Raw genomic sequence first — 13,808 nt, forward strand, 5'->3', positions numbered from 1 at the left:
CGGGGATTTCTGAAAATGCTTCAGTATCACCCTCCATAATCCTCCTACTGTTTTCTGTCACCTAGAACGTTGATTGTTTTGAAATGAAGTTAAACGTGTTATTGTTCTAAATAAACAATTGTTACTTGGGTTACCCCCCTTTGCTTAGATACTCGCTACAATTTAGCGCTGTTTTCAAAAACGTTTTTATTTAATTTTTCTGCTTAAATTAAATTTTGTCGTGGAAGAAAGTATTATATTTGAAAAAAATTGTGTCTAACATAATTTTTTCATGTAGTTATGTTAGATTTCAAAAGATTAAAGAAGAAATAGCCATTTGAAATTTGAGGGCGAGACAGCCCCTTGACAACGGGCCGAGACAGAGATATCTCGGCCCTTAGGGCGAGACAGCCCTACCTACTTGCAGCTGTCTCACCCTAGCCAAGATAGGTGTATCAGGGCTGATACACTACTAGGTATATGATATAGCTGCAAGTAGGTAGGGCTGTCTCGCCCTAAGGGCCGAGATATCTCTGTCTCGGCCCGTTGTCAAGGGGCTGTCTCGCCCTCAAATTTCAAATGGCTATTTCTTCTTTAATCTTTTGAAATCTAACATAACTACATGAAAAAATTATGTTAGACACAATTTTTTTCAAATATAATACTTTCTTCCACGACAAAATTTAATTTAAGCAGAAAAATTAAATAAAAACGTTTTTGAAAACAGCGCTAAATTGTAGCGAGTATCTAAGCAAAGGGGGGTAACCCAAGTAACAATTGTTTATTTAGAACAATAACACGTTTAACTTCATTTCAAAACAATCAACGTTCTAGGTGACAGAAAACAGTAGGAGGATTATGGAGGGTGATACTGAAGCATTTTCAGAAATCCCCGGTCCTAATGGAGATAAAATGTTAATTTACAGCAATTTTGATGTAGAAAACTGTTTTAAAATGATTTCTGAAATCTAAAATCCCGAGGACTTGGCAATAAAACGAGAAAAGTAGAACCATTATCTTCCGACGTATTTCAACGACTTATAGATGCTAAACAGATGGGAAACGGTAAAAAAAAACTTATTTCAGTATAAAGTAACATTCCTTAAGCAAAGAAATAGCAGCATCAGATCTGAAAACATTCCTGTTCATACGATGACGCCACGTAAACAAAGTTCTACAACTCATACAAATTATATGAAATATTGAAAACGGGCGAGTTTGGTAAATCCGAAAAAATAAATAAAAATCAGCAATGGAATAAAGCTACAAAACCCAGACTTTAGCATGTTTCACAATGTCAATAGTACTGGAAACGTAACCATTAAAGTAAACTCTCTGAAGGAATGAAATAGTCAAATATCGTTGTACAGTATACCATGTATTTATGTTTGGGTCAATGACCCCCACCCCCCCCCCCAATTTAAAAAAAAATGTTTATCAACTTGTTGTGTTTTAGGTATATGATATAAACAATATCACACTCTAATGTTGATCTCGGACCTGGGATTGCCCCTCGAGTGATCTCGGCCCTCGCCCTACGGGCTCGGGCCGAGATCAACTCTCGGGGCCAATCCCAGGTCCGAGATCAACATTAGAGTGTGATATTCTATATGTCTCACCCTAGCCAAGATAGGTGTATCAGGGCTGATACACTACTAGGTATATGATATAATATAATTGCATCTTTTTAAAACACCGTTGATTGTTGGATGCCGATCTCGATATTTCTGGCATGTATGAAATATAGTACCTTATAAACTTTGTTGTTGTTGCTAGACCTATTTGCTTTTCCTGGAACAGAGTTCAGTTTAGTCAATTTTGTAATAATGTAACTTATTGAAACTGTCCTACAGAAACATTCAGTAATATAACATTGTTCTACTGTCTAATACACTTTAGCAATCAGTATTGTTTACTTTGGTAATCAAATACAATGTATACATATATATTTCGATAAATCACTTTCCATGGAACCAAATGTGCGAGAGCCGAATTGCAAGACCACCGCAGTTGAATTCTATTTTTAGCGACAGTTTTCCCTAGTAAACGGTACACTTCCGCTTGTAAATTAATCAGTCTGCAAGCATGTCCGTGGCAACAACTGTCGATCAAAAAATTGCCTCAAAGAAGGTAATTATGTATTCTAAATCTTACTGTCCATTTTGTACGAAAGCAAAGAAAGCATTCCAGGATTTGTTAAACGATGGAACACTTTCAAAGAATGATTATGAAGTTGTCGAGATAGAAAATGACCCCAACTGCGACGCTATCCAGGATTACATGAAGACGAAAACTGGCGGTAGATCTGTGAGTATACGTTTATTTTATTATAATCATCACAGATTTTGGTAAACCTTCGATTTTTCAAAAATCTCTGATTATCATATTGTAGATTAGAATTTCGCAATGAATCTCGTAAATCCCAGTTGTCATGAAGATTAAACTGAATTTGCAATGATTGACTTTTCTTTGCTCATTATGCAACATTCCATCATTAAGAACTTGTCACTGCATTCAAATACCACAACGTGCACATGTCTAGGATTGACAAAATCAAGTGCACATACACACGTGTATTACATGCATATATTTAGAACATTGTGATCAATGACCCGTGATCGATATATTTAGAACATTGTGATCAATGACCCGTGATCGATATATTTAGAACATTGTGATCAATGATCCTTGATCGATATATTATACGACGATTTTATTTAGGTACCCCGGGTTTTCATTAACGGGAAATTCATTGGAGGAGGAGACGAAACCGCCCAGATGAAATCCACTGGAAAACTGACGGAACTTGTAAAAGCTTAAATAAAGTATGTGGATGAGGATTTCACATCATGTTGTTTATAGATGTCAAACTGAGGACTCGCTTTTTATTTGGACTTTTATACATGTAGAACAATCAAAGTTCTAGTCATAAATTTGCAGTTAAACCAAAAATATTATAAGTGGATAATAATTTTGAATATTTGTAATGAAATCCCAACTCGATTTTCAATCATTTTATGTCATTATAATAATATCTATACAAAAATAAAAAATATCATATATATGTGTCTTGACTTTCCTTTTCATTGAAAGCTTGAACTACATCGATGAACGCTTCCGTAGTGTTACTGTACGGAGGATGTGAGGGGTTAGTTTTTATATTACCGTTGTACTATCAGGGGCGGATCCAGGAATTGCGGTTACGGGGGCGCCACTTTATGAGGCAGTGTGTGTGTGTGTGTGTGGGGGGGGGGGGGGGGGGGGGGGGGGCGAAGCCCTGGTGGGGGCCCAAGGGGCGAAGCCCCCGGAAGCTCCTGGATTTTACAGATTTTATAGGACTTGAAATATATCTCCTATTTAGTCTTTTGTACTATTTTCTACCATTTTTTATGAGGTGAAATTAATGAAATGACACAAATTTTAAGGGTTTTTGGAAAAATTAAGTTCTCCCAATAAAGTAATTCAAGAAATCAATAGATTTTGTCATTTATTTCTCCGGGAATGGAAGAAATTATTGCTTCTTACATTGTTTTGTGCATTTTTCTAAACAAGATTTACGTTAAGTTTGAAACTTTTAGGGGGGCGTGCGCCGGCTGCGCCCCCCCCCCACCACCCCTTAAATCCGCCACTGACAATCATTCACATTCTACAAAGAATTACATCATATTACTCTTTTGGAAAACGATATATCAACATTATTCATACAAAAGTTAAGATACAACTGTATACTTAATTATGATCTTTATAAACGAAATATTACAAATTCCCCGTTTTGTACATGTGAACATATTAATGAAGATGTATATCATCTCTTTTTTTGCTTGTAAAAATTACTCCAGGGCTAGAAATAATCTTTTTAATCGCTTTTTCATGCTTGACTTGGTTGATATTGATACACAAATTGTAATTATGCGGTAATGTCAATTTACCTCTGCAAACTAATATAAATATTTTTTCAGTTGTTCATAAATTTATAGAAGAAACTTGTAAATTCGTTTAATCATTGTACATTTTACCTGTTAATTATTACCTTGCAGGACATATTGTAATATATTAGGAGAGGGACTTGTAAGTTGTCAGAACTTGTTCCCAATCCTTTTGAATTCATCAATAAAATATGTTCAAATCAAATCAAAAAATTACACTTATGTAATGAATCATGGTCACAAACCACCGGTTATTGTTTCATTCTATTTAAAAAATATATTGAATAGATAGTTCCATGTTTTGCGACTGTGGTAATGGATATGATCGTGGACTTTCGATGAATCCCAGAGGCGGGGGTGGGGGTGGGGGGTGTTAAAGTCCTCAAGGGGTCCCTTTTCTTTTACTGGTGTGATTTAATAACTAAGTACTATGTCTTTAACACGTTCCAGCTTGTGTAAGTGTGGACAGATCGTGCACTATATGGCTATAAATGAATCATCGTTTCATTTTCTCACATTTCATTGGAAAACCAATTTTTATAAAAAAAAAAAACTTATTGTGAGGTCAATTTAGTCCCAATTTTCATTTTTTTAAAAGAGTGATTTAATGTGAAATTGTTAAAAAATTTCCTTTCCCAGGATGCTAAACAAATTGTGATACCATGATCATTGAGAACAGTTTATGAGATCATCAAGGCAAAAATTTTAAATTCAAAATTCTTAACCAATTTGTCCAGAAGACAGATTTGCATTTGACTGTAATATCATCGCATCTTTTATAGATAAAACATTTTGGAAATGATGTGAAGAAACTACCGACAAATCTGCATTTGATATATCTATGAAAAGGAGCACCAGGCAACGGTGAAATAATTTTTTTAAAAAAATTCAATGCAATATTTAGGGGGTGGGTGGGGGTGAAAGTGGTGGTTCACACATAGCTAGGAACTGTGTACATGACGCTGTAATTCAACTAAGGCCATTTATTCGTTAAAAATAAATAACGAAAAAACTAATGACTAGAACTTTCACAAAACATCACAGATTATTATGTAAACTATTTGAATTAAATATTTGTTTTTGCGAAGTGGAAAGCGGAAGTTTGACAATAGAATTACTATATGTATAGTAGTGTATTAGTATAGCCCCAGTAGAAAATGGAGTCGGGTCACAATTCCATTTTCTTCTACATTGTGAGTATATAGTTTCTGATGTTTATAGAAGAATGTTATACACATGTAACTGTACGACGTAAAATAACATCATACAAAAACGAAAATAACACACAAACCAGGGCTCATAGTTTATTTCCTAGTTAGAATATCGGGCGTTTTCTTTATTGTAAAATCTGGGTGTGGTGTACTTCTGTTTGATTCCAGCAGAAGACCTCATCATGACCTGCTAAGTATGGAGGGATGTTTGCATAATGGGGGTATAAAATTAGTTCGTACCTCCGCTCTATTTCTTTATTGAATTTAACATATTAAAAATGTATTGCCATGGAACAAGAAAATCAGACAGATGTTCTGACTCTAGACAAATATAAAAATGTATACATGTAGAAGTGGAGAATGGAAGTCATGATAACATGCCAAACATTTTTTCTGTGTTCAAAAGCCTTTAGAAATTTATTTACCAAAATAGCAAATTTCTTTGACATTGTTAGCACTTAACTCCTGTGTAAAACCATGAGAGTTTTTATAAAAATCCCTATCAATCCTTTTTGTGCCGTAGAATGTAGTCCCTTATAAACTGGACAAAAAAAGAAAAAAATGAAAATATGTATTTTGATGAATCCCCTGTATATTCATAAAAATGTGATCTGTGGCCCACTCTACCACTGAGGCTGCTGGTTTGAATAAACTTGAATTTGCACTACCTTTTGATACATGCGTATTGATATAACTAATCGTGGCCCTGTTGTTTTTTAGGTGAATATATTTAAAAGTGTTTTCCTATATATTCCCATGTAAACCTGATCGCCCCACCTTGCTTAAATTTCGGGAGCCACAATTTGAATCTGCACTGCCCATGGATGGATGCTTACAGTGTAGTAAGACTAATAATGTCTCAGTTGTTTTTGAGAAAAAGATTTTCCCTATATACTTTGATCCCTATTGTGGCCTTACCTATCCCATGGGACCATGACTTGTACAAACTTGAATCTATTTTATGTCAGTAAGCTTTCATGTAAATTCAAACTTTTCTGGCCGAATAGCTCTGTAGAAGATGGGTTTTAAATGATCCACTCACCCCACCCCCTTTTTTGCATTTTTTTGATGATCACCTCTTTGGAGGAAGTACAACTCTTGATTTAAACAAATTTGAACCCCCCTTTACCCAAAAATGATTTGTGTAACTTTATTAGAATTGCCCCTGTTGTTCTTGAAAAGATTTTTTAAAAAGATGCCGCAAAATGTTCACTGATTATCAATTATCTCAACTTCAAAAAGGGATAGCAATTTATCTAAACAGACCCGAATCCTTTTTATCCAAACATGCATTGTGGCAAGTTTGGTTGAAATCAGCTCTTTGGTTTTGGAGTAGAAGTAAAAAATGCTAGAAGTTTATATACGAATGGACGGACGAACGTCGGGGAAAAAAAGGTGAAATGGCTTGGGTTTCTCGAAAAAATCTCAAAGTTAAGTTTTAGTTTTCTTTTATTTGTGCAGTCAAAATCTGATTACAATATCAGACTTGAAAAGTCCAAGTTTCGACTTTTATTATCTTTTTTACGAGAAAACCAGGCCTAAAAAGCTCATTTGAGCTCAGGTGAGCTGATAAAAATCAGACAAGGGAGTGGAGTAACGAATTGAGACGCGTCGAATTTTTTAATCCAATTAAAAATAAAATATTTGAAGGTATATTTTGAGGTTCCAAGTCTTATTTATTTAGAATGGTACTCACTGCAGTCATGTGCATTCTCTGGGGGGAAGCGTCCCAAGCTACAAACACTTTTAAAGACTTCTTTTTACGAGAGCTCCATTGAGATCTTGAATTTTTATTAAAATAAAAATACAAAATTAGGGTAGTGGTGGAGAATAAAATTGTCTTTGTCCGAAAAAGAATTTTTCTTTCTCCCTACTGACTACTGAAAATTGTAGATAAGAAAGGAGAAACGAAAATATAAATTTGGGACTTATTCTAAAAACAAAAATAAAATAAAAATCGATTTGCTTAACCAATATTTATACACAATAAATCCCTTTGTTGATAAAGAAAAGTAATTATGATAGGTTCAGATTCCTAGTATCAAAGTTTACCTTCTAATTATTCTCGAAGGGTTAAATTATGAAGAGGAATTTGACTCTGAAAATCTGAAAAGAAATATTTACTTCGCTTTGACGTCCGTCCGCGTACCCCCGTGTCCGAGATATTCGCAGGGAGGGGGTTCTATTGCACAATAGCGGACCCATTTATCACCCATTAAAACATTGTTGTGACGTCAGTTCTTTGTCATGACAGTACTTTATTTTTAATACTGTACTGAACATAGTCTATTATTATTAAGAGTAGGCCAATATTATGAGAAATACTACGCGGCTCGTGCCAGTCCCATATCTGACATAATAGACCATCGGAGTCTTGTATCCCTTACATAAATGGATCAGTGCACATGCATTGGAAGACTGGGTTGTGCCATAAATAGCCCTGTAGAAAACCACCTGTGTATTTTTAAATCCTTTCATATCCAGCTAGTTCTATTTTACAACGTACCATGTCTTTGGCAACCGCTATCGAGGAGAAAATTGCTTCAAAGAAGGTAATTATGTATTCGAAGACCACTTGTCCGTATTGTCTGAAAGCAAAAAAGGTGTTTTCTAAGTTTATAACGGAAGGGACTCTGAAAAAGGGGGACTATGAAGTTATCGAGATAGACAGAGATCCCAAATGCACTGCTATCCAAACTTGCATGTTGAAGAAAACAGGAGCGAGAACTGTAAGTAATATCTGATATTAATAGTCTCGGTAGACTTTAGAAATGCTTGTCTGGTTATTTAATTGACTTGTTCCATATACACTGTACACTGACACGTGGTATTATTTAGAACTTGGTGATCGATGATCCGTAACATTGATTTTATTCAGGTACCCCGGGTTTTCATTAACGGGAAATTTTTTGGAGGAGGAGACGAAACGGTCCAGATGGCTTCCAATGGCAAACTGAAAAAGCTTTTGAATGAGGGATGTTAAAGGACAATATTATCTGGATAATGATTGCTGAAGAGCTTTAGAAATCTAGTATTTATTTTATTTATTATGACAATCAGAACTCTAAGCAATAATGAATTTGATATTAATATATGTATTTGTAAATGATTAAATGCGATTAAAAGACGTTAAAATAAATTGAAATGCTATAATAATTCTTCTTTCAAATATTTCTGAACGAACAACGTTAATATATATACAGTGTCAACGAACCTGTATTCTAATTCGGGGCACAGTTGCACTCTGTTGAGTATAAGACAGACAAACCTTTTATCTTAGTAAGTTTTTTTGTTGTTGTGAAAATGGCCACTGGGAGGTAAAGATTGGAGTATCTGAAGCTAAAGTAAACCTCAAATTCACTGAATTTTGGTGGAAAAATCTGCATAATGCATGCATGTTTATATCGAGGACAAATCTAATAAATTGGATTGTTGGAAGGAAAATGAAGAGTATGAAGAAATCACGTGAGGGACAGCAACATATACATCTATTTTATCGCTGTGTGCGAGTTCCTTCACCAGTAAAGCTTCCTTTACTTTTGATAAAATATTCCTCAAGCATACATGCCAACTTTTTAAAATCCCCATGGGTGATTTTGCGCGCGACGACCTTTTTCAAAGCTCAAAATTCACGACATTTTACCATGAAAATAAATATTTGTCTTTTCAAATAAAATGTCAATCTTATCGTTGTACATGTATCATATATTAACACAACATAAAGTGTGTTTGACCATTAACTTTAACAAACCTATAAAAAAAAAACACACTTTGAAAGATATACATAAAGATTTTATTAAAATCATCTATTCAGCAAAAAATCCACTCCAACAAGTCACATACATATTATCAAATAATACTTAAAAGTTGCATCCTTTCACATCATATAAACATTGGCTGGTCTATATATCAAAATCTAAATTAAAGCACATGCATTTAGGTTCGACTACAAGGGCGATCTTGATTGTCTGTAAACATCGGCTTGCAGAGTCTGGTGGAACAATCTGCATTGCAACCAGAAAAGGAGTGATCTGCCCTGCTATGAAGTTTGCGAACAAAACCTTTGCACCCATGACATCTGAAATAATTACCAGGAAAAAAAACCACATCAAAATATACGCTTTTACTTGAAAATTAAGGCTACTTGCTAATATAAAATTCAGTACACTACAGACTTATGCGAATTACACTTTACGAATCACAAAGTCTATTGAATACTACACTATATAGACTATATAATACATCGCTATAGACAGATAGATTCGGATAGCCTATATTATTATAGTTGGAAAAATATATATTTGACGTACCTTATTGCATATTTTGGATGCTGTCAATCGGGAATGTCCGATTGTTTGGTGGTGACACTATCATCCTTGTCATTCATGTTTGTGTAAAGGATATGTCAATTTGAAATCCGTCTTCCCGATTAATTACTATCAAAACATGCTTCGCACTGTCAAATAAGCACCCCGACACGGGCAGACCAGGTAAATTACACCACTCCGATACCATGCGACACAGGTAAACAGCAATGACTGACTATTGTCCCGATTTCTGATTGGCCAATTCAGAAATGACGCGGGATTTCAAATTCCGGTTGGAAATGGGGGTTTGTTGTCGTAAAATGGGAGATATTTTTAGAAAATCGGGATTTCCGGGTATTTTTGCAATCCCGATCGGGTTATCGGGATTTGCCTTTTCAACTGCTTCAAATCGGGAGAATCCCGCACAAATCGGGAAAGTTGGCATGTATGCTCAAGGATAGTGAAAGAGACGAGTCGATGTCGTGTTATGTAGCATTTGTCAAATATCAAAGCAAGATTAATTCTTACACAGTTTGTTTCGTAGATTTGGATATATTTAGCTCTAAAACTTCATAGTTATTTCGGATTTCAAACATTTCGGTTGAGCATCACTGAAGAGACATTATTTGTCGAAATGCGCATCTGGTGCATCAAAATTGGTACCGTATAAGTTTTACATGATTGATTGGTTGAATATTGTTTAACGTCCCTCTCAAAAATCTCACTCATTTTCGTACGAATGATGTGTATACATGTACGCTGTATAAACTCACCCTTTTTGTAACCGTATGTTAACATAGTCTAACCATTGTTACGAACTTGCAATAAGAAATGAATGTCCTGTTCGTGTTGTTGTTGAAAACAGAGAGAGAGAGAGAGAGAGAAGAATACGGTAACTTGAATAAGGTTGGTTGTTGGTTGGATATTGTTTAACGTCCCGCTCGACAATTTTTCACTCATATGGAGACGTCACCATTGCCGCTCAAGGGATGCCAAATTTAGGCCTATGCTCGGCACTTACGGCCTTTGAGTAGGGTAGGGATCTTTATCGTACCACACCTGCTGTGACACGCGGGGCCTCGGTTTTTGCGGTCTTATCCGAAGGACCGTCCCATTTAGTCGTCTCTTACGACAAGCAAGAGGTACTGAGGACATATTCTAACCCGGATCCCCACGGGATGTAACTTGAATAAAATTAAAAAAAAGAAAGGAGGATAGAAAGGTCATTTATTAAATAATAGACGAGTAACAACACTAAACACATAAGGTAAAAATAAAAATAAAGAACTCTGGAAATATTATGACATACATGTAGGTTTGCAAAATATGCATGCTTAGAAAATGTTCATAGTCGCCGTTGTAACATTATGTTGCATATATATAAAACTAAAAAATAGTACAAGATGGGGCGATAACCGCCATTATATAATCTGTTGCATACAAACTAAGAAGAGATGGGACTATTTTCCCACAGAACTCCATAAAATCCATGGGTGTTCGCTGTTGTTTTACTACATTGATTTCAGACTAATACTTTGCCTCATTTGAACGTTCATTCCAAACACTGACTAAATACCACAAATAAGAGGCCCACGGGCCTTATCAGCCACCTGAATACTAGCTAAAGGTATTACTAGTCAAAAGGGCTAAAATATAGAGAGAAAAATCCAGTTCTGAATATGTAAGCCAAATTCTAATATTCAGCAACAGTGTATCTTAAAATTTAAATTCCCTAAAAAGTGCATATACTAATGAAAGGCTTTACATACATGTAATACATGTATTATCATTAAACGATATCACTTATTTGAACCCACCCTAAAGTCGACACCCTGGGGTTGCGAAATTCACCCTTTTTGTACATCCTTTTCTGTTTTTCCTTATATGCATTTAGTTTTTATACTGCATCAGTAAACATAAAGAAGTCCTTAAAATGATAAAGACAATAATCACTATAATAATTTTGACTCCACTCTGAAATTTACAATTTTGGTAATCGACTAGTTACTCCTTCTTAATATCCATTTAGTTTCAATTTAGTATCAATAGAATTAAATCAGATCTAATTTACATGTTTGTACATATACACTATAAATACCAAGTTTGGCCATGCCTTGGAGTCAGAATCTTTAACCCGGGGATCATGAAATTTACAATTTTCGGAGAGGCCTCCGTTCTCTATATCACTATGCATTTAGTTTTTCTTAAATATATGCAGTTGTAGAGAAGACTTTCGAAAATCTAGTGGTTCTTAATGAAACGTGAAAATAACGAACAGCGAACAATCTCACGAATCCCATATTGAATACAAAATTAAGAGTAGGACAAACACGGGCTTCTGGATACACCTACGAGGAGTAAGCATTCCCTGTTGATGGGTTACACCTGTCTTAATCCCTCTATCTTAATCAGGTAAACGGAGTCATCCGTAGTTAAAATCTGTATGTAAACAACAGTCTAACAATTGGTATGAAACACGTCAGACAGCATTCGACCTGACGGCAGATTGTACATGTATTTGTAATTTAGATCGTTATAACGATCAAAGTTTTAGAATTCAAATTTCTGATTTGTCTTCATAGAATTACAAAATTAATATTGTCACAAGAGAAATTCTTATTGCTGATTATCTATTACCAGTACATGCAACGTTATACAAATATATAAGAAAATAAAGAATTAACCTTACTATAATAGTTACGAATAAATTTTGAGCAATTTAGATTTGGAGTTATGCTTAAAAAAGCTGTAACACATTTCTCATTTAGTATCGTCTTAATTAAACTGTCAATAATTCGAACACACGGTTAGAACAGGAACCTACCACTTGTTACTAGCAACGTAAAATCCCCACAATCACTCACGAATTAAGTATATTAGGATCCTTTAAATGTGCTAGCTTCCTTCCTTCTGGAGCAAACGTAGAGTACTTGTGCATGCTGTCACTTATTATAGTTGCTTATCTCAATTGATTTGATTTGATATATACATGTATAATACATACATAATTAGGATTAGACAGCAGACACAGTGTCTATACAAGTCCTCTCTATGTTGAGTTGCGTATCTCAATAACTAGAGATATTCCAAAAAATGATAGTGTGTACATGTGAATAATTATTGACTTCTTCTGTATAGCTATCGGCCGCTATACTACAAAAATGTCACATGTATACATTGCATATAGCTCACAAAGGGACCGGATCTTCAAGAGTCGTGATATGTGAAGTTGAAGAGGATTACTGAAAATGATCAGTCTTATGCATCCTATAGAATACAATACACAGATCCCTGGGAAACACGACAAGCGGGACCAAGTGCCAAGGAGGAGTAAGCATCCTATAGAAAACACAGATCCCTGGGAAACACCACGAGCAGGACCAGGTGCCAAGGAGGAGTAAGCACCTCTTATTGACTACTCACATCCGCTGTTATCAGGCCCCAATACCAGAAACTGAGAATAGACTTAAAAGTTAAAATTTTAATTATCTAGCATATATATATTTTTTTAAAAAACCAAACACTGCAGGTGTATAACAAATTTCAAATACAAACATATACTGAAAATTATGTTTATGAAAACTATTTAAAAAGTGAGCTGGATGTGAAATTTAGATTTAAGAATATTTTCAAGTTTATGACCTTTGGGCCAGGTAAATAGGGTAATCTGTAGCCAAAATCAGTATGAAAAAACCCGCCTGATAATTTATATGAAACACGTCAGATAACATTCTACACGGCGACAGTATGTATCTTGTAACGAGGATATAATGTGCAAAATGTTGCCTTTATGGAATCATAAGCGTAGAAAAGTTGTAAAGTAAATGAGAGGACACTAAAAGTTTCAATAAAACACCAGCGTGAGCCCTATATCTCGATTAGGTAAATGGAGTAATTCGTAGTCAAAATCAGTATGTAAAGAATGGTGTAACAATTGGTATGAGACACGTCAGTCAGTATTTCACCCAATGGCAGGTTTTATTGGGAGATTTGATCGTTGCTGACTTCAAACTTATTTGTCATAACCTGCTTAGATTTAAAAACTGATCGGACGCAGAACATGCTATTGTGTATCGATTCTGTTAAGATATATAAACACCGTATAAAAGTGATGATGGAATATTGGTACATAAATATAGGAAGTTGACGCTGGAGAAGCTGAAATCATCTCGTTTGTCATAGAATTGAGTTCTTAGTTTGCCGTTAACATCAGTAAGATCAGTAAGATATCTAAATATAAGCAGTTCTGGAAGACTTTTATTTCGAGTTTACTGAGATATATCAAATTGACCTATGAATGCAAATAATTATTATTAATGGATAAAATGTCGATATATCTATAAATGTCAAGTTGAAGGCCACAGTGAGATATTTATTCTTCTGTA

General features: G+C 34.9%; 2 protein-coding genes and 1 long non-coding RNA gene across 3 annotated transcripts; 2 read left to right on the forward strand and 1 right to left on the reverse strand.

The window, feature by feature from the left end:
- The first annotated feature begins 1,990 nt into the window (after positions 1–1,990).
- LOC125652001 (uncharacterized) lies at positions 1,991–3,041 on the forward strand. The gene is made up of 2 exons (XM_048880871.2): positions 1,991–2,286; positions 2,701–3,041. The coding sequence occupies exons 1-2, from the start codon at positions 2,065–2,067 to the stop codon at positions 2,797–2,799; spliced, it is 321 nt and encodes a 106-aa protein (XP_048736828.1). The 5' UTR covers positions 1,991–2,064; the 3' UTR covers positions 2,800–3,041.
- Positions 3,042–7,399: 4,358 nt separating this feature from the next.
- Positions 7,400–8,255, forward strand: LOC125652000 (glutaredoxin-like). Its single transcript, XM_048880870.2, has 2 exons — positions 7,400–7,845; positions 7,995–8,255. The coding sequence occupies exons 1-2, from the start codon at positions 7,624–7,626 to the stop codon at positions 8,097–8,099; spliced, it is 327 nt and encodes a 108-aa protein (XP_048736827.2). The 5' UTR covers positions 7,400–7,623; the 3' UTR covers positions 8,100–8,255.
- Positions 8,256–8,886: 631 nt separating this feature from the next.
- LOC125652005 (uncharacterized) lies at positions 8,887–9,663 on the reverse strand. Its single transcript, XR_007361434.2, has 2 exons — positions 9,427–9,663; positions 8,887–9,194 (listed from the first exon to the last, which is right to left on the reverse strand). It is a non-coding gene; the product is annotated as an uncharacterized LOC125652005 (long non-coding RNA).
- Positions 9,664–13,808: the final 4,145 nt, after the last annotated feature.

The sequence above is a fragment of the Ostrea edulis genome, chromosome 5, assembly GCF_947568905.1.
Source record: "Ostrea edulis chromosome 5, xbOstEdul1.1, whole genome shotgun sequence".
In the NCBI taxonomy this organism is placed as follows: domain Eukaryota; kingdom Metazoa; phylum Mollusca; class Bivalvia; order Ostreida; family Ostreidae; genus Ostrea; species Ostrea edulis.